The sequence below is a fragment of the Megascapheus bottae genome, chromosome 16 (assembly GCF_031878675.1).
Source record: "Megascapheus bottae isolate mThoBot1 chromosome 16, mThoBot2.hap1, whole genome shotgun sequence".
In the NCBI taxonomy this organism is placed as follows: domain Eukaryota; kingdom Metazoa; phylum Chordata; class Mammalia; order Rodentia; family Geomyidae; genus Megascapheus; species Megascapheus bottae.
In genome coordinates this window covers 3,147,250-3,169,612 of record NC_143524.1, presented here as the reverse complement: position 1 = coordinate 3,169,612, position 22,363 = coordinate 3,147,250, and the positions used below count along the sequence as shown (strand labels likewise).

Below are 22,363 nucleotides of genomic sequence, written 5' to 3'. Positions count from 1 at the left end.
GGAGCCGCGTGCGTCGACGCACGGGTCCGGCGGGGCCCGCGACCCGACGCCGAGGCCGGCCGCGCCCGCGACGGCGATGGCTTCGGCGGCCGTGGAGGACTTCGTGGCCCGGCAGCTGTCCCTGCTGGGTCTCGAGAGGGACGCGGAGGTGCAGGAGCGCAGGTGCGAGCGGCGCGGCTGCAGGCCCGCCATGGGGCCGGGGCCGGGGGCGCCTGGGGCGGGGGCTGGGGCGGGGTCCGCGGCCGCGGGGCCCGGCCAGCTTCCGGCTTTAACCCCGTCGGCCTCTGCCCACGGCCGCCGCCGCGGCCCTCGCCTGGGGAGGCAGGTAGTAGAGAGGCCGAGTTCCTGGGTGGAGCGGGACTGCGGGTCAGGGAGTCACCGGGCCTCCGCGGGATCCCGGCTCCTCCTTCAGACGGGGGGACGTGGCCAGCCTGGCCTGCGCCTTCCTTCTTTCGTCTGTGGGATGGGGGCTCCCCCCCCCAGGGTTGCTTTGCGAATGGACGCTCGGCTCTGAGTCAAGTGCGTTGAGGGCAGTTGCAAGTGGGAGTTAGCAACCAGGATGGCGCCCGCGCCTGATCTCACAGGGAAGACCCGCCGGGCCGGGCCGTGCCAGGGGCACCGGCAAGCAGGCCAGGGCAGCGAGGAGATTGGCATTTTAGGTCTGCTTGACCGGGGAATCGAAGAGACGGAGCCCGCGTGAGAGTCCAGGTATTCAGAGATGTGAACCTGGCCTTGGGCTGAGGTATTGAGGATGACAGAGCCAGTCTGGGTGTGGCCGGGGAGCCCCACAGGATCTACTGGCAGAAGGGAATCAGGAGTTGGAGTTGCCAAGATCTTGGGTGGCAGATGGCAGAGCCAGGCAGGAGCTGCCCTGGGGGGTGCAGGAGGAGCAGGTTTGGGAGTGGAGCAGATTCTGAGTCCCCGCGGGGGCACATTTAGTGCCCATGTATAGATCTTTGGTTTTCTTTGCCTTTGTGGGCAGAAGTAGAAACTGGTAGGGGTTTGAGTGCTGAAGTGTGGGTACCCGATGTCTTGCAGGGCCTGGCAGGAAAACAGCTCTCTGAAAGAGCTCCAGAGCAGGGGCGTGTGTCTGCTGAAGCTGCAGGTGGCCAGTCAGCACACAGGGCTGTATGGACAGCTTCTGGTCACCTTCGAACCCGGACGATGTGGGTCTGCACCAGGTCTTCCCAGCAACAGCTTCACTTCCGGTATGTGCAGACTGGAGACCGTGCTCTCCCAAAGACTGGCCGGCCACCCCTGCCAGACTGCCAGGTGTTGTTCTGAAGAGCTCTTACCTGAGAGCCCCGCCACTTACCTGGGTTTTTAGCTGTTTGCTCTTCATTCTCCCAAATGGCCTCCATGGCCCTAGTGGTTTGACAGTGTAATCTGCAGCAGATGCCGGAGAGCCATTGTGTTGAACGCTGAGAGCAAGCACAAATGATGCTGGGCATAGATTGGGCTAGGTGCAAGTTGAGTGGAATGTTCATATGCTTACCCTCCCCCATCAGTGTCCCCTCCCAGAGTGGCACCCACAGTGATGCGTCATTGTCACCTGAGTCCAGAGTTTGCCAGGGGCCCAATCGGGGCTGTGTATTCTGTTTTTGTGCTGATGCGGTGCTTGAGCTCAGCCGGGTGCTGCCCCTGTGGTGTTTTCTCCCAAGGCTGGCTACCACTAGAGCCATAGCTCTACTTCCGGCCTTGTGTTGATTAATTGGAGGTAAGAACCGGATGGATTTTTTTTTTTTTTGTCCTGCCTGGGCTGGCTTAGAACTTCAATCCTAGATCTCAGCTGTTGGTGTAGTTAAGATTGTAGGTGTAAGCCATGAGTGCCTCGCTGTAGACTTTTTTTTTTTTTTGGTCAGGAGGCTTGAACTCCGCATGGGCACTGTCCTTGAGCTCTTCAGCTTAAGGCTACTGCACTACCCCTGGAGCCACAGCCCCACTTCGCATTGTCTAGTGATTAATTAGATATAGGAGTTTCATGTTCTTTAGTGCCCTGGTTGGCTTTGAACCCCAGTCCTCAGATCTCAGCCTCCTGAGTAGCTAGGATTATAGGCATGAGCTATTGGTGTCCAGCTTGTTTTTGTTTTTGCCACTCCTGGGGCTTGAGCTCAGGGCCTGAGCACTGTCCTTGGACTTTCTCAAGGCTAGAGCTCTACCACTTGAGCCTCAGCACCACTTCTGGCTTTTTTTCTATGTATGTGGTACCAAGGAATTGAACCCGGGTCTTCGTGCATGCTAGGCAAGCACTCTACCACTAGGTCAAACTCCCGGCCCCTCAGTTCCGGCTTTTTCTATTTATGTGGTGCATGTTGGGAAGCACTCGACCAGTAGGCCAAGCTCCTAGCCCCAGGTTGTTTTAATTTATTTATTTTAAATATTTTTCTCCTTTAATTATCTTTATTGATTGATTGATTGATTGATTATGTGGTACTGAAGAATCGAACCCAGGGCTTCATGCATGCTAGGCAAACGGTCCAGCACTAAGCCATCTTGTTTTTACTTCTGAGCTCATTTACTAAAGGGAGTAAAAGAGAGGCTGGGGAAAAGCTCAAGTGGTAGGGAGCCCTGGGTTCTGACCCCAGCATTAAAAAAAGAAAAAGAGAAAGTGATGTGTATTTGAAATGTGCTAAGACGCATTATAATGATGTTTAGCTTTTCTCAGTGTTCTGTGCAACTGAGCGTTGCTTTTTGCAGGCGATATCGTGGGTCTGTACGGTACTGGGAACCAGGCAGATCAGCTGGCCACTGGGGTCCTGACCCGTGTCACCCAGAGGTCAGTCACGGTGGCCTTTGATGAGTCTCACGACTTCCAGTTGAACCTGGACCCTGAAGCTTTCTACAGACTGCTGAAGCTTGCCAACGATGTCACTTACAAGAGACTCAAGAAGTAAGTGTGAGGCCAGGAGTGCCACGGGCGTTTTCCTTGCCTCTGCTGACCCCTTCTGGTCAGGGGTGGTTGTGCATCCTCCTGAGAAATGGCCCGGGACCTGCTGGCCCTCACCTGGCCTCTCCTCTCTCCCAGTGCGCTGCTCTCTCTGAAGAAGTACCACTCCGGGCCTGCATCCTCGCTCATAGAGGTCCTGTTTGGTGGAGCTGCCCCCAGTCCCGCCAGTGAAATACGTGAGAAATGGCTGCCGAAATGATCAAGGGTGCCGTGACCTTGGGCTGCCTTAGCAGAGGCTTGAGAATGTACAGTTAGAAGCGTCTGCCTTAACACCTTTGCATTCATGTCTGTGAATTTCTGGTGTGAAAAGTCTGCCCTGGACTAGACTAAGAGACAGCGCTCTTCATCTTCCTTCCCTCTCCTTCCTGCTCTCCTTCCTTTCCTCTCCTGTCTCCCTCTCCCTCTCTTTCTCTTTCTCCTTCCTTCCTTCCTTCCTTCCCACCTTCTGTTCCTCCCTCCTTTTGTTTTTTCCTCTTTCTCACTCTTTTTCTCTTTCTCTATCTTGTTTCCTCCGGTGCTGGAGATTGAGCCCATGGCTGTGCACACAAACAATCTCTCACTTGAGCTATGCTCCCAGCCATTTTGATTTTGAGACAGGATCTCACCAATGCCTTTGCTGGGGCTGGCGTCAGAGCTGTGGGCTTCATGACCTGTTGCCCAGGTCTGACCAATCATTTTTTTTTTTTTTTTGCCAGTCCTGGGGCTTACACGCAGGGCCTAGGCACTGTCCCTGAGCCTGTTTGTGCTCAAGATTAGGGTTCTACCACTTGAGTCACAGCACCACTTCCTGCTTTTTCTGTGTATGTGGTACCAGGAATTGAACCTGGGTCTTCGTGCATGCTAGGCAAGCACTCTACCACTAGGCCAAACTCCCAGCCACAATAATGTCCTTTCTAATGCAGAGATTAAAAAAAGAAAGAAAGAAAATGCATTGGTTATGCAAGGGGCGTTCATTGTGACATTTTCATACTTGTACACAATGTATTCTGACGAGCCTTGCCTCCACCCCATTCTCCCTTCTTAATAACTTCAAGAGGTTTCATTGTTTTATTCTCATCCACCTGAATACGCTGTGCCACTCACAATCATCCTCTTGTGTGCTCCCCTTCCTTCCGCAGTTGGCTTTACTCTCTGTAAGAGTTTACTTGAAGTATGTATGAATTACACGAGGACGTTCCCTTGGCATCCCAGATTGTGTGTGTGTGTGTGTGTGTGTGTGTGTGTGTGTGTGTGTGTGTGTGTGTGTGTGTGTGTGTGTGTGCGTGTGCGTGCGCATGCGCATGGCATTTTGCTCAGGAGACCTTTCTGTCCACGTCCTAGCCTCCCGCTGGTCCACAGCTTTCCCCAGAGATCCTGCTGCCGTCTTCATACATAGTGATAGTGATGTATTTAGAAAGTCTTTTCCCTCTCTCCTTCCCCTCACCCCCCAGTCCCGTATTATATCTATTATGTATACACATAAATAACATATATTTCTTCATACTGGCACACGTACATATACACATGTCTGTTTTCTAGCAAAACTTGGTCCTGGTTTAGGGAAACCCAGGAGCTCTGGCCACTCCTGATACCCTGGTTATTCCTGTTCCCTGGACAGGAGTGGCCTCACCTCAAACCTCTTTTTCTGCAGCCCTGCCAACATTTTACAACCCCGCATTGGATGCCTCCCAGAAGGAAGCCGTTTCGTTTGCGTTGGCCCAGAAAGAACTTGCCATCATCCACGGACCTCCTGGCACTGGGAAAACCACAACCGTGGTGGAGATAATCCTGCAGGCGGTGAAGCAGGGCTTAAAGGTGTGCAGCCCACGGCTTCCCCAGGGTTCCTGCAGGCACCTGCTCTGCCCTGTGCGCCAGTGCTCCGCCGGGTCCCAGCCTTCCTGATTCCCTTGGTCCCAGAAGAACCAGCTCACTGGGGCCACAGCCTAGCCCACCATGCTGGGGGTGTGGAGGTGTCCAGGAGGGGTGGAAGGTCCTGTGCAGCTGCAGTGACTCTGTGTGTCACACGTGTGGGCCCACGTCAGTGTTGTTACCAGCAGGTGCCGGGCAAAGGGAAGCGGGTGGTAAGCGGGTGTTTGTGGTGTTGTGAACCCTGCAGAAATCCTCACAGACCCGAGGATGGGGACTCTTGGTGGCCCCAGAAACAGAGTCAGGGGCTCTGAGGCTCAGCTGGCAGCGGCAGAGCCGGGAGCGGACGGGAGGAGGTCGGAGAAAGCTGCCTCTCGTTCCCACTGGTGTCCTTGGCCTTTCCTACTGTGGCAGAGTTTGTGGGTGTGACTTGTGGTAGGTGGGTGTCTGGGGTGAGGAGTTGGACTGCGTGGCTCCTGCCCCAGAGCCCAGCCGAGCGTGCATTTCGCAGGTCCTGTGCTGTGCGCCCTCCAACATCGCCGTGGACAACCTGGTGGAGAGACTGGCACGCCGGAAGCTGCGCATTCTGCGCCTCGGCCACCCCGCCCGCCTCCTGGAGTCCGTCCAGCAGCACTGCCTGGATGCCGTGCTGGCGCGGAGCGACAGCGCCCAGGTCGTCGCCGACATCAGAAGGGACATGGACCAGGTCCTTGTACGTTTGCCCAGCCTGTCCCCGCAGGCCCTTCCTCTCATTCTCCTGTCCCCTCCATCTAGTCTGTCAGGACTGAGGAGTTGGGTTTTTATTTGATCTTGTTTTGTTTGATATTTTGTGTCAGGTATTGGGATTGAACCCAGGTCCTTATACACACTAAGCAGACACTCTGCCACTTGAGCCACGCCTCCAGCCCTCACCCCTCTGCTCTTGTATTTTTTGCAGTAGTGGGATTTGAGCAGGTTTTTGATTGTTGTTGCCTGTCAGTCGTGGAGCCTCAACTCAGGACCTGGGTGCTGTCCCTGAGCTCTTTTTGCTCAAGGCTAGTGTTCTACCACTTTGAGCCACAGCTCCACTTCCAGCTTTCTGGTGGTTCACTGGAGATAAGAGTCTCGTGGACTTCCCTGCCAGAGCTGGACCTGAGCCACGATCCTCAGATCTTAGCTTCCTGAGTAGCTAGGATTATAGGCGTGAGGCACCCGGCTGAGTCTCTACTTTGAAAGGGAAATTTACTAAATTTCACCTTCATTTTGTTTAGGAGAAAGGCTCTTTTCTAACCTTTCTGGGCAGTTCTCCCTGTCTCTGCCTCCTACATACCTGGACTATAGCTTGCACCCCACACTGGCATAGACTTTACATTGTAGATGCTCATTTAGTAGGAATTCAGGTGCTCGGGTACTTGAGGGTGATGACAAATTGTCCTTAAGAAAACATTTTCCACCCCTCTCCCTGTAGCCAGGCAGGTGGTCTAGCTGATACTAGCAAGGATGAAGAATAGCCTGAAAACAGATTTGAAAATCCAGCCTCCTCCCAAGTCCTTCTGTCCTCCCCTGCTTCTGTGGGAAGCAGGGTCGGGAAGGGGGAGGAGGTTCAAGGTCAGGCGGTGGTCCTCTGGTTTATGTATCTGCCTCTTGTCCACTTTTATCATGACCTGGCCTATGTCTGCCCTCAGCCATTGTCCCATGCCCATATTTGCACCCTCATTGGCTTTGCTGAGGACAGTGAAAGGGAGAGGCCAGAGTCCAGACAGTCCTTGTAAACAGAGGCTGGCTAGTCTGAGTGGGCAGCCTGCTTTGGGTCCTGAGGGGTGGGGTTGCTAGCTGTCAAGGTCATTATCAAGGTACAGAGCTGGTGATAATGCCATTCATGTGGACAGTTCTGTTTTCTTCTTTCTGCACGGGTCCTGCTTTTCAGGACTGGTTCTTTGTGAATTAGAACCACTTCCCCTCACCCTTGCCAAACTCTAGTCTGCAAAACAGATGTAACCCTAACTGCTCAGGAGGCTGAAATCTGCGGATCGCAGATTAAAATTAACCCATTCGACCCTTGTCTGCGATTAACTACTAAAAAAACTGTGAATGACATTGTGGCTTAAATGGTTGAGTGCTAACTTTGAGTGAAAAGGTGTAGGGAGAGCACCCAGGCCCAGAGTTCAAATCCCAGTAACCTCCCTAACCCCCCTACCAACACACACACACACACACACACTCAAAAAGTAAAAGCACAAGGTCCTGTTGAAACCACAATATCTTCTTCATCTTTACAGCTGAAAAACAAAAAGACTCAGGATAAGAGAGAGAAAAGTAATTTCCGCAATGAAATGAAGCTGCTAAGAAAAGAGCTGAAGGAAAGGGAAGAGGCCGCCATGGTGGAAAGCCTCACCACAGCCGACGTGGTGCTGGCGACCAATACCGGTGAGCCGCGAGCCAGAGACGGTGTCTCTGCCAGCACGAGGCAGTGCCTGGGGAACCGAGGCGAGGCTGCGACTCCAGATCTCCTTCCCTTCTTTCCCTTCCTCCTTCCCTCCCTCCCTGTCTGTCTTTTTTTTGTCGGTCGTAGGGCTTGAACTTTGGGCGTGGGCGCTCACCCTGAGTTCTTTCATTTAAGGCCAGTGCTCTACCACTTTGAGCCACAGCTCCACTTCCCATTTTCTGGTGGTTCAGAGTCGCATAGATTTTCTGTCTGGGCTGGCTCTGAACCACAGTCCTCAGATCTCAGCCTCCTGAGTAGCTAGGATGACGAATGTGAGCCACCAGTGTCCAGCCTCTCAGATGTCTCTCTGACGCTGACTTTTAACTTAGAACGGTGAGGTTCTAAGCAAGTCGGTGATGTGGATGGATGCTCTTTTGCTGGTATGGAACATGGTGGCTCTTGTGAATGTCCTGGGACAGCCGACAAAAGTCTGTGGGATTGGGGGGCAGTCTTTGTTCAAGGCCTTTGTTGTGCCTTCTGGTTGCCACCTCCTTCCTCCCTCCCCTGTCTGTCGGGGCGCGTCGCCCGTTGGCTGTACGTGGGGTTTCTTCCATGTCTCTGTATGCTGTGGGTGGGACCTGAGACACGGGGATGTCTGTCGCAGTGCTGTGTGCACGCAGCATTAGCATTCGTGCACGCGTTGCTTGCAGAGCCGCTGCAGCATCGCGGTCTTGTGGTGTGATTGCAAGTGGGGGCTGTCCCTCACACTATCCCTCCAACCAGGTGCGTCTCCTGACGGGCCCCTGAAGCTGCTGCCCGAGGGCCACTTTGACCTGGTGGTCATTGACGAGTGTGCCCAGGCCCTGGAGGCCAGCTGCTGGATCCCTCTGCTGAAGGCCAGGAAGTGTGTCCTGGCTGGAGACCACAGGCAGCTGCCGCCCACCACGGCCTCCCACAAGTAAGGCCCTTCGCCACCCCTCCTGCCCCGCCTGTCCTGCAGGGCCCAGCCCGTGTGGGGGCTGTCTGTGCCTTCTTTGCGAGTTTCCTGTGCCACTCCTCTCTGTTTGCATGCAGGCCTAGGGTGTGCGGCATGCATGTCCCCATACTCTGTGCCTTTGGGACCCAGCATGTGGCCTGGCTCACCCCCAGTGCTCACCGGGTCCCTCATGTACCGTGTCCCCTGACGAGGCCACGGGTGTGGGCCATGTTTGGGCCACGTAGCTCACCTCCTGGCATGGGCTGTGCGGTGCCATCAGTAGAGAGCCTGGATAGAGGACAGAGGGACACAGGAGAGTCAGGGCTGCCGGCTCCAGTGGCGCTCCTGCTGTGGCCACGAGCCACCACGGGCTGCTCCTGCTACAGAGTGAGATTTTCTTCCTTCCCGTTCATTCACTCACTCCTTCATCTGTGTATGTGTGTGGGTTTCTAGGCACTGTGCCTTAGCTTGTTTTTGCACTCCACCACTTGAGCTGTCTAGCTCTACTTCTGGATTTTTTGCTGGTTATTTGGAGAATAGAATCTCATGGACTTTGCTGGCTGGGCTGGCTTTTTTTTGCGGGGGGTGGGGGTCATAGGACTTGAACTCTGGGCCTGGCGCTGTCCCTGAGCTCTTCAACCCAAGGCTACCGCCCTACCCCCCCGAGCTGCAGCCTCACTTCCCATTTTCTAGTGGTTAATTGGAGATAGAGTCTCAGGTTCTTTAGTGCCTGTGCCGGCTTTGAACCCCAGTCCTCAGATCTCAGCCTCCTGAGTAGCTAGGTTGACAGGTGTAGCCACTGCGCCCAGCTTGGGCTGGCTTTGATCCGAAATCCTCTCTTCTCAGCATCCTACCTAGCTAGGATGGCAGGTCTGATCCACCCGCGTCCTGCTGAAATCTTTCTTAAAACCCCTGCACAAGTTCCTAGTCAGTGTGATGTCTGTGGTGTGTTTCTGCGAATTCATGGCTTCTAACCGCGGGAGTGGCACCGTGTGCATCCCGGCTTCAGGAGGGAAGACCTGTTTCCTGGCGCTTTCCAGGTCCTGGAGGTCACTGCATATGTTGGCTCTCAGCCTCTTGCCCCTCCTCCAAGCCAGCAGCCCCCCTCCCCTCAAATCCCCTCTCCTGGGGCTCCTCTGATTGTGACCCTGCCTCTCATTTGGGCCCCTTGAGTCTCAGGTCCCGGTGGTCACTTGAGGTCACTGTGAGGTCTCAGGGCCTGGCAGTCAGGATGCAGGTCACCTGGGTACGTTGGACTGGGATCTGCAGACAGCTTTCTCCCCCGATGTCACGTCTGCACTGTGACCTGGCCCCTCCTGTCCCTGTGCAGGGCAGCGCTGGCGGGGCTGTCGCTGAGCTTGATGGAGCGCCTGGCCCAGGAGCGCGGCCCGGCCGTGGTGCGAATGCTGACCGTGCAGTACCGCATGCACCAGGCCATCATGTGCTGGGCTTCGGAGGCCATGTACCACGGGCAGCTCACGGCCCACGCCTCTGTGGCGGGGCAGCTCCTGAGGTGAGTGGCCTGGCTCTGGCCCACCCCGGCCTCCCCTCCTGTCTAAGCAGTAGTGTCGCGTGTGTGGAGCCCCGGCCAGCCTGGGAACTGGGCATTCGGTAGCCTCTCTAGTCTTGTTTTCATCTTTTGAGACAAAGTCTTGCTGTGACACCCAGGCTGGCCTAGAACCTGTGATTCTCCTGTCTCAGCCTCCCCCGTACTGGGACTGTAGGCTGTGCTCCCACGCCCGTCCTGTAGGAGCTCAACGCTGCCCTCTGTCCACCCCGTGCCAGGGACCTCCCAGGCGTGGCTACCACAGAGGAGACCAGCATTCCCCTGCTGCTGGTGGACACGGCTGGCTGCGGCCTGTTTGAGCTGGAGGAAGATGACAGCCAGTCCAAGGGGAACCCAGGTGAGCTTCCTGACGTGGGTGTCCCACCGACATCTCCAGGTACCTCCCACGGACCCCAGGCCACCCTTGAGATAGGGTGCTGAGGTCCCCCAAGCTGGGTGGTGCAAGGGAAGGGTAGAGGACGGGTACTGAGGGGCAGGAAGTATCCTGTTATTCCCAAGGCCCAATGCCCGAAAGGAAGGGCTTCGAGGGACTGTCGGCAGGCCTCAGTTTCTCAGCGGGCCTGCGCCTGGCCCAGTGCCAGTGAGACTTTTGTGTATGTGTATGTGTGTGCACGTGCACACACGTGCAGGCTGCTCCTTGGGCCTGAACTCTAGCCTGAGCACTGTCCATGAGCTGTTTTCCCCTGCTTCTGGTCTTCAGGCTTGAACTCTGGGCATAGGCACTGTGCCTGAGCTCCTTTTGCTCACAGCTAGCCCTCTACCACTGGAGCTGTCGTGCTCCTGCCAGCTTTTTCTGTGATTAATTGGAGATGAGAATCTCTCAGCCCTTCGTGCCAGGCCTGGCTTTGAACTGTGATCCTCAGATCTCAGCCTCCTGAGTAGCGAGGATGGCAGGCGTGAGCCGACTTCTGGCCGGTGGTGAGACTGTTCAGCCATTGGCAGTGCCTCCATGGCTGTCAGGACTCTTGGTCCTCACCTATGTGTGGAACATGGGTGGTTGGTGTCCTTGGCTCATTTGCGGGAGTGGAGCCCCTTCACAGGGGTCAGTTCCCAGGGAGCTCCCGCCTCGGGCCAGCACGGGACCTGCTCCTCAGGCCATGACTGGGCCGGCAGAGTGTATCCCGCACTAAAGCCTGCTCGGCCCCTCCAGGCGAAGTCCGCCTCGCCGCCTTGCACATCCAGGCTCTGGTGGACGCTGGTGTCCACGCAGGAGACATCGCCGTCATTGCACCCTACAACCTCCAGGTACGAAGGCCCTTGTTGTCCATGTCCCTCCTCCCAGGCAGTGTGAGGGCCTGGGGAGCAGTGGCCTCTGGCACGGGACAGCACGCATAGCTGCCATGAGGGAGGGGACAGGTCCTGCGGTCACTGCCTGCCGGGGGTGGCCCGTGGATCTTCCGTGCTGTGGTCCAGGAGTGATGCTGCCACCTTGTCCTCTCAGGTGGATCTGCTCCGACAGAGCCTTGCACACCAGTACCCTGAGTTGGAAATTAAGTCCGTGGATGGCTTCCAGGGCCGAGAGAAGGAGGCCGTGGTCCTGTCCTTCGTCAGGTCCAACAGGAGAGGTGCGAAGCCCCCTCAGAGCCCTGAGGCCACCGGTTCAGGTGGGGTGGGTCCTGCCTGTCCAGAGCCCAGCCTTGTCCTTGCCTGAGGGCTCTGAGAGGTCAGCAGGGCCTGGGGCTGGTTGCCTGAGCCATGTAACTCACCTGTAGACAGGGGAGCAGAAGGGAGAGTGGGGAATGGAGGGTGTGGTGTTCCAGGGAGCAGAGACCACAGAGGCTCCACGGTACAGAAAGCAGGTGGCTGAGCTGGGGGTGCAGGCAGGGAAGGAAGGGCTGGATGCTTCCTGAAGGAGATGGAGCCCTTTGAGCCCCGTGCTTGTCTGTGGGCCTCCGGGAGCCGCTGCTTTGTTGGTATTCCAGGTAGTGAGAATGTTGTTTCCAGGACCAGTGCTGGTGGCTCACCCCTGAGATGCCAGCTACTCAGGAGTGTCTGCCACACTTTTCCCTACGTGAACCAGCCAAAAGCCAGCGCTGGTGTGGGCCTTAAATGGTAGAGTCCTAGCTTTTGAGGAAAAAGCCAAGAGAGAGCAGGAGGCCCCGAGTTCAAGTCCCAGCACTGACACACATGGGTGTATATGCACACACACACACACACACACACAACTTTGTGTCTAGAAACAGCTTTTGTTGGTGGGCTTATGCACCCCTGAGGAGAGCCTGGACAGGAAAGGACAGAGGAAGGGCACGGGGTCTTCCTCTGTGTGTGCATGTGTGTACACGCACACGTGTATGCCACGGATGCTGTGGGGATGGGGGAGGGGCTCCCGGCCGTCTCACCCCTGGCCCTTCCCTAGGTGAGGTTGGTTTTCTGGCTGAGGACCGGCGGATCAACGTCGCCGTCACCCGCGCCCGGCGCCATGTGGCCGTTGTCTGTGACTCCCGCACGGTGAACAACCACGCCTTTCTGAAGACACTGGTGGATTACTTCACCGAGCACGGCGAGGTGCGCACCGCCTTCGAGTACCTTGAGGACATTGTCCCTGAGAACTACGCTCACGAGGGCTCTCAGGGTCCCAGCCGAGCTGCCACCCAGCCCAAGGGCCCTGCGTTCCTCAGCAAGCCTGGGAGTGGGCAGTCCCAGAGAGGCCGGGAGGCCAAGGCCACGTCCCAGCCAGAGCCCAGGAAGCCCAGCACGAGGCCCCCGCAGCCCTGCATTGCTGGGCGGCGCCCCGATGGCTCGGAGCGCCTGCGGGCCATGCTCACAGCGTTTGTGGGCAGTGAGGAGACGCGGCTGGAGTTCCCCACGTCCCTCAGCTCCCACGACCGGCTGCGGGTCCACCAGATTGCCGAGGAGCTGGGGCTGCGCCATGACAGTGCTGGGGAGGGGGCGGCGAGGTATGTCACTGTGAGCAAGAGGGGCGACCCGGGGGCCAGCATCCCGGCCCCCACCCCGCCGCCCATGGACGAGCCCCAGGGGGAGCAGGGTGGCCAGGAGCAGCCCGCCACGAAGGAGCAGCCCGCCACGAAGGAGCAGCCCCTGAGACGGCCGCAGAACAAGAAGAAGAAGAAGAAGAAGGAAGCGAAGGGTAAGTGCTGTCCTGTCGGCACCACCTGCAGCCCCCTGCACCCTTTCCCTTCTTCCCAGAGCCCTGCTCCGGAGGCGTCTTCCCCACACCCCAGATGCTTCTCGGCCATCCCCTGGGGACGGGAGGCAGTCACAGCTCCCGTGCTGCAGCCCTGTACCCTGCAGGGCCTGTGTCATACGCCAGGACTCTGAGCTGCGTGCTGCTCTGACCAAGGCCGTGCTGGTCTCAGGGTAGCTGTGGCCTCTGTTCCGCCTACCTCGTGTCCACTTGCTGGGGTACCTGGTCGTCCCTGCCCAGCCTCTGGCCGCTCTGGGGTTCCTGTTGGCAGGGCTGCTGGCGGTGGGCTCTGGGGGGTTTGGTCCGCCTGAGCAGAGCCACGTGGTTCAGATGCCTACTGAGCTGCTGCACGGGCTCCATGCTGGTGACAGGACAGTCACCCTGCTGCTGGCCGTGGCACCGCTGAGGACAGACTCTGGTTTTCAGTCTGTGAAGTGTGGCCTCCTGTGACCCCAGGGCCTATCTTCTACAAGAAGCTGCACTTTCCTGGGCTTTGAGGTGGCTAGGACATGGCCTTTGAGGGGCCTGCCCCACCGTGGGGACGCTGGCATCTCCACTTGGGGGTTTGGGTTTCAGGCACACTTTGTCTTCCCTCCATGCTCTTCCCTTGGTGCCGGCCATGCAGCAGCCCTCTCGTGGCTCACAGTGCAATAAGGGTAAAAGGGGCTCTGGCAGCCTGGGTGAACCGTGAGTCCCACTAGGAGAGCATTTGTGTGCTCTGGCCAGCCTGGACCAGGAGCTGGGCACACAGAGGGGACACAGCCTGCTGCCCAGCAGGACTGCCCTGGCCTTGCCCACTGGAGTGACACTTCCCCCCAGGACTGGTGGCCACAGCTCTGCCTGCAGAGGACCTTGACACCTTGCTGTCCGCTGTGACCAAGGCGGACAACACCTGCAGCTTTGCCAAGTGCATGGCCAGCATCGTGACCCTGGGCCAGCTCTGCCAGCTCTGTGGACACCGCTTCTGCCTCAGCCACCACCTGCCCGAGGTGGGTGATGGGAGGGGGTCGGCAGGCTGTGCTGCAGGGGGGCAGTGGTTGGGTTCAGGGCATTCATTCTAGTGCAGGCCAGCAAGTGTCTGTGACCCCTGCCCTGACGTGGCAGCAGGCAGCTTTCTAGTTTGTTCCTCCACTGGACAATCCATGGGACCTCTGTCCCTCGTGGCCAGGCTCACAGGTCTTTATGGAGTTGGGGCCAGAGCAGAGCTGGGTGTCTGTGTGTGAGGGAGTCTTGGCCTGGGGTTCTGTGAAGAGGCCAGTGTTGGGTACAGCGTCAGTGCCGAGACGGGGGAAGCCTGAGCCAGGGGAGCAGTGGCAGGCCTGCCTGGGCGTGCCAGTCGGAGCTGAGACCCCGGTTAGGGAGGAGATCCCCGAGCTCGGGTGATGGCCGGAAGGCAGGCTGCCCTTTCGGCATGTGGAGGCCCTGAACACGTGCAGGGAACTGTGGGGAGGTCAACCCCGGCTGGGGGAGTCAAGGGTGGTTGGAAAGTGCTTCATCCCCGGGCAGTGGGGAGAGAACCACAGCCAAGGGGTCTGTGGCCACTCTCCTGTCCTGCTCTCCAGGGACTTGAGCCCGGCCAGGTAGAGATGGATGTGTGGGGAGGAAGGACGTGTCCCTGGTCCGGCACTGGACCTCCTTGCTCCAGCTCCTCGGGCAGCTGACCCTTGCCCTTCCCCCGGTGACTACCCTTTTCCCCCACAGATCCATGGCTGTGGTGAGAAGGCCCGCGCACACGCCCGCCAGAGACGCCGCCGGGAGGCAGTCCCCAGTGCGGGCAGCGGGGCTAAGGACAGGCCCCTGGACCCCGCCAGGAGGGCCCAGCTGCAGAGGAGGCTGGATGTGAGGCTGGGCGAGCTCAGCAGTCAGAGGAGCAGCAAGAGGAAGGAGAAGGAGAGGGGGACATGAGCCTGCATGTGTGCTCAGAGGGCCAAGACCGACAGCCCTTGCGGCCAGACCTGGCCCAGGCGCCTCGGTCTGTTGCCATGGGGGGCTGTGGGCCGAGTTCTGCGTCCTCCCTGAACCCTGGCCAAGCTTCCTGGAGCCACCTGGCTGGCCTCTCACCACCAAAGCGCCTGTGCCTGGTGCGGGGATGGGACAGGCAAGAGCCGGAGGCCTGCCCCGCTGCCCCGCTGAGCAGCGTCTCCTCTCGTGCCACATGTGGCCAGCTGTCCACTGGGCCTGGCTGGGCCTGCTGGGCAGCCATGAGAGCCGCATGTTGCCCACAGATCCGCAGCCTCCGAGCAGCCTTCGCGCGTGTTATTTGAAGAGAGCCTCAGGAGATAATGTTGTTTAGAAATGAAGCATGAACGCATGCCTGCAGTATCCACCGTGCACTTTTCCTCCCCTCCCGTGGCGCTCTGTGGCGTGGCTGCTGTGCAGAACGGCACATTGCGCGTGGAGAGCGTTGGTTCAGGTGACACGGAGGCTGGCGGCGTGGGCGTGCAGGGCCACCGCTGCACCATCCTACTCCTGTCAGCAGGAATGGAGGGTTAGTATTGTGGGCGGTGAGGGAGTGAAGCCCAGGCAGGGTAGAGGGGGCCCCCAGCCTGGCAGGCCTCCAGGGAGGAGAGGGGGCTGCCCTTCCCTGCGTCCCACACTCTCGCCTCCCTCCAGCCCTCCTCGTTCTTCTTAAGTGCTGCTGCATATGGCTTGGTATCTGAGAGTCCCTGGGACTTGAACTCAGGACCTGGGCCCTGTTCCTGAGCTTTTTTGCTCAAGGCTAGTGCTCTACCACTTGAGCCACAATGCCACTTGTGGCTTTTTAGTGATTCATTGCAGCCATGATCCTCCAATGTCAACTCCTGAGTAGCTAGGATTACAGACGTGTGTCACGAGTGCCTCGCTGAGAGTCCCTGATTCTGGCCTCCGCTTCCCTATGAGTCTGGAGGTTGTCCCCGCCCCTGCCCTCAGCTGCCCTTCCCAGCTCTGTCCCTGGCCCCTGCTCCCCAGCCCCTCGTCGCTGTGCTCGGTGGCTTTGGAGTTGAATTGTCTGGAAGAGGGAAGGGACTGGGACCTGGACACGTGCTGAGATACAGCAGAGCATGGGGTGCAGCAGTGGTGCTGAGGGGAGGAGTCCAACAGGAACTGGGGCTCACTGGAGGCCAGGCCTCCTGAATGGGTGGTCAGCTGGATCTGGATCCTCAGACCTCGCCCAGCTACAGCAGGGCTGGAATCTAGACAGCCAGTCAGGGGCACCTGGGTCAGCCAGCTGCTGGCCATGCCCTCTGCTTGCCTCCTGGAGAAAGCCTCACTGCAGAAGGAAAGGTGGCCAGAGAGAAGCATCTGAAAGCGGCAGTGGGGGACTGTGAGATGACCCAGCCCAGCCATAGCACACGCCACATCTCTTCCCCAGCCTTCCTAGAGTTCTGAACTCGTAAAGCCCCCATCCTTTCTTTCAAATTTTAATTTTAATTTTTTGGGGGGGGCTTCATTAAAGTTGTCGTGGGTATGCAACTTGAGTAAAGGACTTTTGCTGGTGCGGTCACGCCCACCTCTGTGTAGCTGTGTGTTTGGAGGCAGGGCTGAATGCTGTCACTAGAAAGCAGGATTGAACCCAGGCCCAGTGGAGCCACCCAGGGGCTGTCCTGCCAGGAGGGTTTCAAGCAGAGGAAGGGAGCCAGCATGGGCCATGTGAGAAGCCTCCAGAATTGGCAGCTGGGGTCCGAGTGCCAGCATGCCCACACACTGGTGAGTGGTTTCAGCAGTCGTTGGAAAGCCCCTTCCTTGCCAGCTGTGCCAAGTAGCCCAGGATGGCCCACAAGCTTCCCTGCATGCCCGGGGCCTACCCTCATGGCACCAGTGTATGGCCATCACACTTCCCCGTGTCCCCACAGTGTCCCCTTAGCTTTGATGGGCACTCATGACTTGGCTGAGTTGGAGTTGGCGACAGTAGGTGTCCGTTTCTCATCCTGAGACACTAGCTAGGAAAATGCCTGTGTTAGCTTGCTTGAGAAAATGGCCCAGCAGTGTCCTCCAGCTGGACAGGTTAGTTCAGAATAGAAGATCAGTTGAGGCCAAACATGTCCCTGGTCAGAGGGCAGACTGCTGGCTAAGACTGAGGCTGACTGAGGGTCCCCCAAATTGGGGTGTCAACATTTAGAGCCCCAGGAGTCCTTCAGCCACCCCCGTGTAAACACCTGGCTTGCTTTCAGGTCACAGCCCACCCTGCTGGGTGGCCCTTGTTCTGGGTACTCTCTGCTTTGTTTGGGGCGCTACCCAGAGGGACAGATGGCCCAGAGGGAATGCTGGGCACCGGCTGCTCTGGGAAGCTTTGGGCCCAAATACAATCTTGGCATTGAGCAGGAATTTTGGTCCATGCCAGGAGTTGGGCAAAAGCCGCAGCCTTATTTGGTGTGGAAACTTCTTTGCCGGAGGCAGAGAGCAAGCAGGCCTTGCGGGTGGGCGGGCGGGCAGCAGCAACGTGGCCGTTCTCCCCACCCAGGACCTGCTCAGGGGCCACGGAGAGCCACCAGAGCTTCCCCCCTGCTTTTGGCCAGCAGCCTGACTTTGCCCAGCGGGAGAGCTGCGGTCCCGTGGGTCCTGCCTTCCTGCCTTGGTGCCGTGAGACGGCCCTGTGGCCTCCAGAGGCGCAGTTAAAACATGTCACCCCAAAACCACCCCACGGTGACCCTCACCCCCAGCTGCCACCCCAGGACCACTGGGCGTCTTGTCTCTGTCCCTCGAAGGTGGTCTGTCCTGGAGATGTGAGCACACGTTTGGTTGTCTGGGCTCGTCCTGGCTCACTTATGTTGGCAGGAGGACGACTGCCATGCTGGCCCCGCCGGTGGCCAGTGTCTGGCCCCTGTCGGGGCCGTTGGGAGCTCGGGCTGCAGGGGTATTGATGTTCAGGTCTTGGTGAAAATGTGGGTTCTCATTTTTCTAGGGTATTGTTCGTTTACTTTTCCTTGAACTCAGAACCTCACACTCAGGCTCAGCTCGCTCACAGCTGGTATTCTTCCACTTGAGCCACATCTCCAGCAGTGCTTTTATGCCAGCTAATGAGATGGTGTCTTGACAATTTTTCTGCTTGGGCGGGCTTTGAACCTTGATTTTCAGATCTCAACCTCCTGAGTTGTTAGGGTTACAGGGTGAACCCATCGGCGGTTTTGTTTGTACTGGAAATCGAACCCAGGGTCCTGACATGCTAGGGAAATGCTGTACCACTGAGGCACCCCGCCTTTGCCTGGTGTTACAGGGTTGGTTGTCATTGAGATTTGAGCTGCTGCTAGTCTGCATAAAGGCTTTTCCCCGGTGTGGGATAAATGACTGGTACCTCCCAAACTTGGCCTGTCTGCCTGCCTGCCTGCCTTCGCCGTCCCCTCCTCCTCCTCCTCCTTGCTTGCTTGTTGGTTTGCCAGTCTTAGATCTTGAACTCAGGACCTGGGTGCTGTCCCTGAGCTGCTTTTGCTCAAGGCTGCCACTCGACCACTTGGGCCACAGCTCCACTTCCACCTTGTTTTGAGTTGTTTATTAAAGAGTCTCAGGACTTTCCTACCCAGGCTGTCTTCAAACTGCAATCCTCAGATCTCAGCCTCCTGACTAGCTAGCTAGGGTTATAGACATGAACTATGGGCATTCGTCCTGAAGTGCAGAAGTTTTGATTTAATGAAGTCGATTGATCAAGGTTGATTTTCTTTGATTGCTTTACTTTTGGTGTGGTGACTAACATCACTTTTCTAAAAAGTTTTCAGGGGTGTCATATTTTCTTCTAGACATTTTCTAGCTTTAGCTTTTACGTTTGAGTCTGTGATCCATTTCAAGTTTGTGTGTGTGTGTGTGTGTGTATCTATTTAGTGCTGGTCCTGAGGATTGAGCTCAGGGCTTGGGTGCTAGCCCTGATTTGTCTTTGCTCAAGTCTAGTGCTCTACTACATGAGCCGCGGGGTCCCTTCTGGCTTTTTTGGCAGTTAGTTGGAGATAAGCGTCTCGCAGACTTTCCTGCCTGAGCTGGCTTCTCCCGTGATCCTCGGATCTTGACCTAGGATTACAGGAGTGAGCCGTCTGTGCGCCCAGCCTCAGTTATTTATTTTTGGTGACAATATAGTTTGTAGTCAGAGCCTTGTGCTTGCTAAGCGTAGGGGTATATATGTGTGTGTGTGTGTGTGTGTGTGTGTGTGTGTGTGTGTGTGTGTGTGTGTGTGTGTATACTGGTCATGGGACTTGAACCCAGGGCCTTGCACTCTCCCTTAGTTTTTTCACTGAAGTACTCTGCCACTTGAGCCACAGCCCCACTTATGGTTCTTTGTTTATTAATCAGAAATAAGAGTCTCTTGGACTTGTCAGCAGGGCTGGCTTCAAACCTCCACCCTCCTCCCCAAGGGAAGGGGGGGGGCTTGCTGTTACCATGGCAACATAACATACTTCCCCAAACTCTGGGGACCATCCACCATTCATCATGTTCATGGGCTGTGTGGCTTGGAATGTGGGCAGAGCTCAGCAGGACAGGCGGGGTAGTGGGGGGGGGAAGGCCAGCAGCTTGTTTCAAGAAGGGACCAACCCTGAGGGGAATTATTCCCCTGGCCTGCCCAGAGGTGCTGTGTGAGTGTTTGACTTGAGCTGAGACCACCGAGTCTTTGCTAAGCTCGCTGGTGCCCCCTGTCCACCCACCCTGGCACGCCAGCCCTGAGCTGAATACCCATCCTCTTGGCTGTGGGTGGCAGTGATTTGCTGATGACTAGAAAATTCCCTTGTCATAGATTCTAGATCCAGTGGCAAGGGTCCTTGTAAGGGACACTCGGGGACATCGGGGAAGGGCGGAGGTTGTCTGAGATGGACAGTCGTCATCCAGGAAGTCCTGGCAGGGCCGTTAGTGAGAGCCCGGCAAGGTGACATTGGCTGGAATGTCTGGCTGATGGGCCTTTCAGTGTAGTGTGTGGATCTTGCAGCCTCTTTGTGCCAATGACTGTGTCTGTGAACAATACCCAGCCCCTATGTGTGGAAGGGACCAGTTCTAGTGACATTGTGCAGCTCCCTGAACTTTGTTTTTTTTGTTGTTGAATTAAGATTTAAAAAAAGTTGAGGGGCTGGGAACGTGGCTTAGTAGAGTGCTTGCCTACCATGCAAGAAGTCCTAGGTTCAGTTCCTCAGTACCGCATACACAGAAAAAGCCGGAAGTGGTGCTGTGGTTCAAGTGGTAGAGCGCTAGCCTTGAGCAAAAGCAGCTCAGGGACAGCGCCCAGGCCCTGAGTAGGCGGGGCTAGCAGACAGACGGAGCGGAGCGGGGCAGGGGAGGGGAGTCGAAAGAGGAGGAGTGATGGGGGCCAAAGCCCTGGGATAGGCGCTGTGGACCAGGGGAGGACCAGGGGAAGGCGAGGTGAGTGAGGAGAGGAGTGTGTGTGCGTGGTTGCTTTGTGCATGGCTGTCCTGCAGGTGTGCAGGAGGGTGCCTGGCAGCCCAGGCTTCAGAGTGGATCAGGAGGGGCAGGGTGTGGAACTCAGTAGACCACGGACTCTGCAGTGGTGAGGGTGGATCTGAAGAAGGCGAGTGCCTGGTGGCTTGGATTCCCGGGCAGGTGGCACACAGGGTAGGATGGGGCAGGGGCCGTGGCACTGGCTCTTTGTGGACGGAAGTGCAGCACATGGTCTTTGTTCTTCCTGGCGTCGACAGTTGCCTCCTTTTTTCCCATTTGCTCCCTCTTGCCTGTGCCATCACGAAACCAGAAAAGCTGTTTCTGCCCCTTAGATTTTTAGGCCTTTCCTTTCCCTACCCGATCCAGGTTGGAAAGAGTTTTCTCCCTGGAGCGGAAGGCCTTGCCCCACCTGCCCGGCCTGTTTCTTGCTTTGCTTTGGCATCCTGTCCTCACTGGCGTGTCTCAAGAAGGCTTAGAGCTGATGGAAAGTCGGAACCCGTGGAGAGGTGCCAACCGCCTTCACTGTGTCTGGAGAGAGACCCTGGTTCCCGTGGGGGGACCTCTGCAGATCCTCCCCGCTGTGGTGAGGCCTTGTCTCCCAGGGGTCCATTCTCCCCATGTGACACAGAGCCACATGGTACACAGAGCCGTGGCCCAGTCTTGCGCCCTGAGCCCCTGAGAAAAGGCATACTGTGGAAGGGACTGGCAGGGAAAGCATTGCTCTGGCTCCAAAAATGGAGGAAAGCAGCTGGGCTACATGGGACAGCCTTTGCCTGCAGCTGGGGTACTCATTCCATGGCCCAAACTGCAGCCACACACCGCCATGTGCCAAATATACAGTGAAGGGCAGAGAAGGGTTCATTTCCTGGTCCAGACAGCCGTGGGGAGACAGCACTTTGGTTCCTCTGCAGCCACCTTGTGTGCAGACATGAGGTTCAGGTTTATAGACAAAGAGCCACGGGCAGGGGAGAGTCCAGCCTGACGCTGGTCACCATGTGGCAGTGTTTGGGGAGAAGTCACCACAGCTGTGGTCGTGGGCAGGGGCACACTGGTCAGCGCAGCCTGTGCTGGGCAGGCTTTGGCATCCCTCACGGGTAGTTTGAATCTCCAGAAGGACGTTACTGGTCAGCGACTAGCCTTGTCCTTCCTGGATTCCAAGGTGATCAGTGACTGCAGAGAGAATGACCCACAGCAGAGACACCGCGTGGGGCGGGCGGAGACATCAGTCTTTTCTCTTGCTTTTAGTTCATTCGTGGGCCCAGCAAAAGCTGTCAGTAAACACCTCTTCCATGCCTAGCAAGCACAAGGCTCCAAGTTCAAACCTCGTTATGACCAACAAAACACCTGAGGAGGGGCCGCTGTCCAAAGCCTGCAGGCTGCGTCTAGAAACTAGGAAGGCAAAGAAATAACCTCCCCGCCCCAACACACAGCAAGCACACTGTGAGCCATCCCTGAAGACAGGGCAAGTTGGTGCTGCTTTATACTGCCACGCTGCCGAGCCTTTCCCAGACTGGAATAAAACCACGAACAGGAAGCTGGGACCTCTCCCGGTGCCTTCTCTGCCACTCAGCTGGGTGGGTTGCTTTTTCCCCCCCTTCCAGTCCTGGGGCTTGAACTCAGGGCCTGGGCACTGTCCTCTGACACTTTTTGCTCAAGTCCAGTGCTCTGACACTTGAGCCATAGCACCATTTCTGGCTTTTTCTGTGTTGTACCAAGCAATCGAACCCAGGGCTTCATGCGTGCTAGGCAAACACTCTACCACTAGGCCACACTCCTGGCGCCGTGGGTTGGCTTTGGATGTCAAGTGCTAAGCTCAGACACGTCTGTCTGTGCCTGCCGTGCCAGCTCTCTGTGCCAGGCTCTGGTGGTGACTTAGCAGCTCGGAGCCCTCCCTCTCCCAGGGCCTCCAGGCCCACGGCTGCTGCCTCCTGGCTTGTGGAGAGCCACTTGAGCCTCCCGTGCCTGCTTGTGGAGGGGCTCCTGCACTGCCCGCCCTTTGAGAACTGACTGTGACCCCATCCTGTGTGAACTCCTTTACTCCGCATGCCAGCCTCGGGATCGCACCAGGCCCCTCTCCCCCCCAGGCCGGGCCAGGGAACCTGAGTGCTGGGTAAGTTTTCGACAGGTGCTCT

General features: G+C 57.3%; 1 protein-coding gene across 2 annotated transcripts; it reads left to right on the top strand.

Annotated features, from left to right (window-relative positions):
• Positions 1-34: 34 nt before the first annotated feature.
• Positions 35-15,273, top strand: Ighmbp2 (immunoglobulin mu DNA binding protein 2). Of its 2 annotated transcripts, XM_090347211.1 has the most exons (15): positions 35-162; positions 1,039-1,208; positions 2,698-2,890; positions 3,026-3,123; positions 4,578-4,741; positions 5,304-5,504; positions 7,051-7,198; positions 7,980-8,154; positions 9,503-9,685; positions 9,958-10,076; positions 10,890-10,984; positions 11,181-11,304; positions 12,096-12,827; positions 13,704-13,873; positions 14,586-15,273. In XM_090347211.1, the coding sequence occupies exons 1-15, from the start codon at positions 77-79 to the stop codon at positions 14,787-14,789; spliced, it is 2,862 nt and encodes a 953-aa protein (XP_090203337.1). In that variant the 5' UTR covers positions 35-76; the 3' UTR covers positions 14,790-15,273. The 2 variants fall into 2 exon arrangements, with proteins under 2 accessions (XP_090203337.1, XP_090203336.1); XM_090347210.1 differs by lacking the exons at positions 35-162; positions 1,039-1,208; positions 3,026-3,123 and having other exon boundaries at positions 2,774-2,890.
• The last annotated feature ends 7,090 nt before the right edge of the window (positions 15,274-22,363 follow it).

Excerpts from the sequence above, each read along its gene's own strand:
- Ighmbp2 (XM_090347211.1), top strand. The coding sequence starts at position 77 with ATGGCTTCGGCGGCCGTGGAGGACTTCGTGGCCCGGCAGCTGTCCCTG. Across the intron at positions 3,124-4,577 it reads CAGTCCCGCCAGTGAAATAC|CCCTGCCAACATTTTACAAC; the intron begins GTGAGAAATGGC and ends CTTTTTCTGCAG. Across the intron at positions 7,199-7,979 it reads GGTGCTGGCGACCAATACCG|GTGCGTCTCCTGACGGGCCC; the intron begins GTGAGCCGCGAG and ends CCCTCCAACCAG.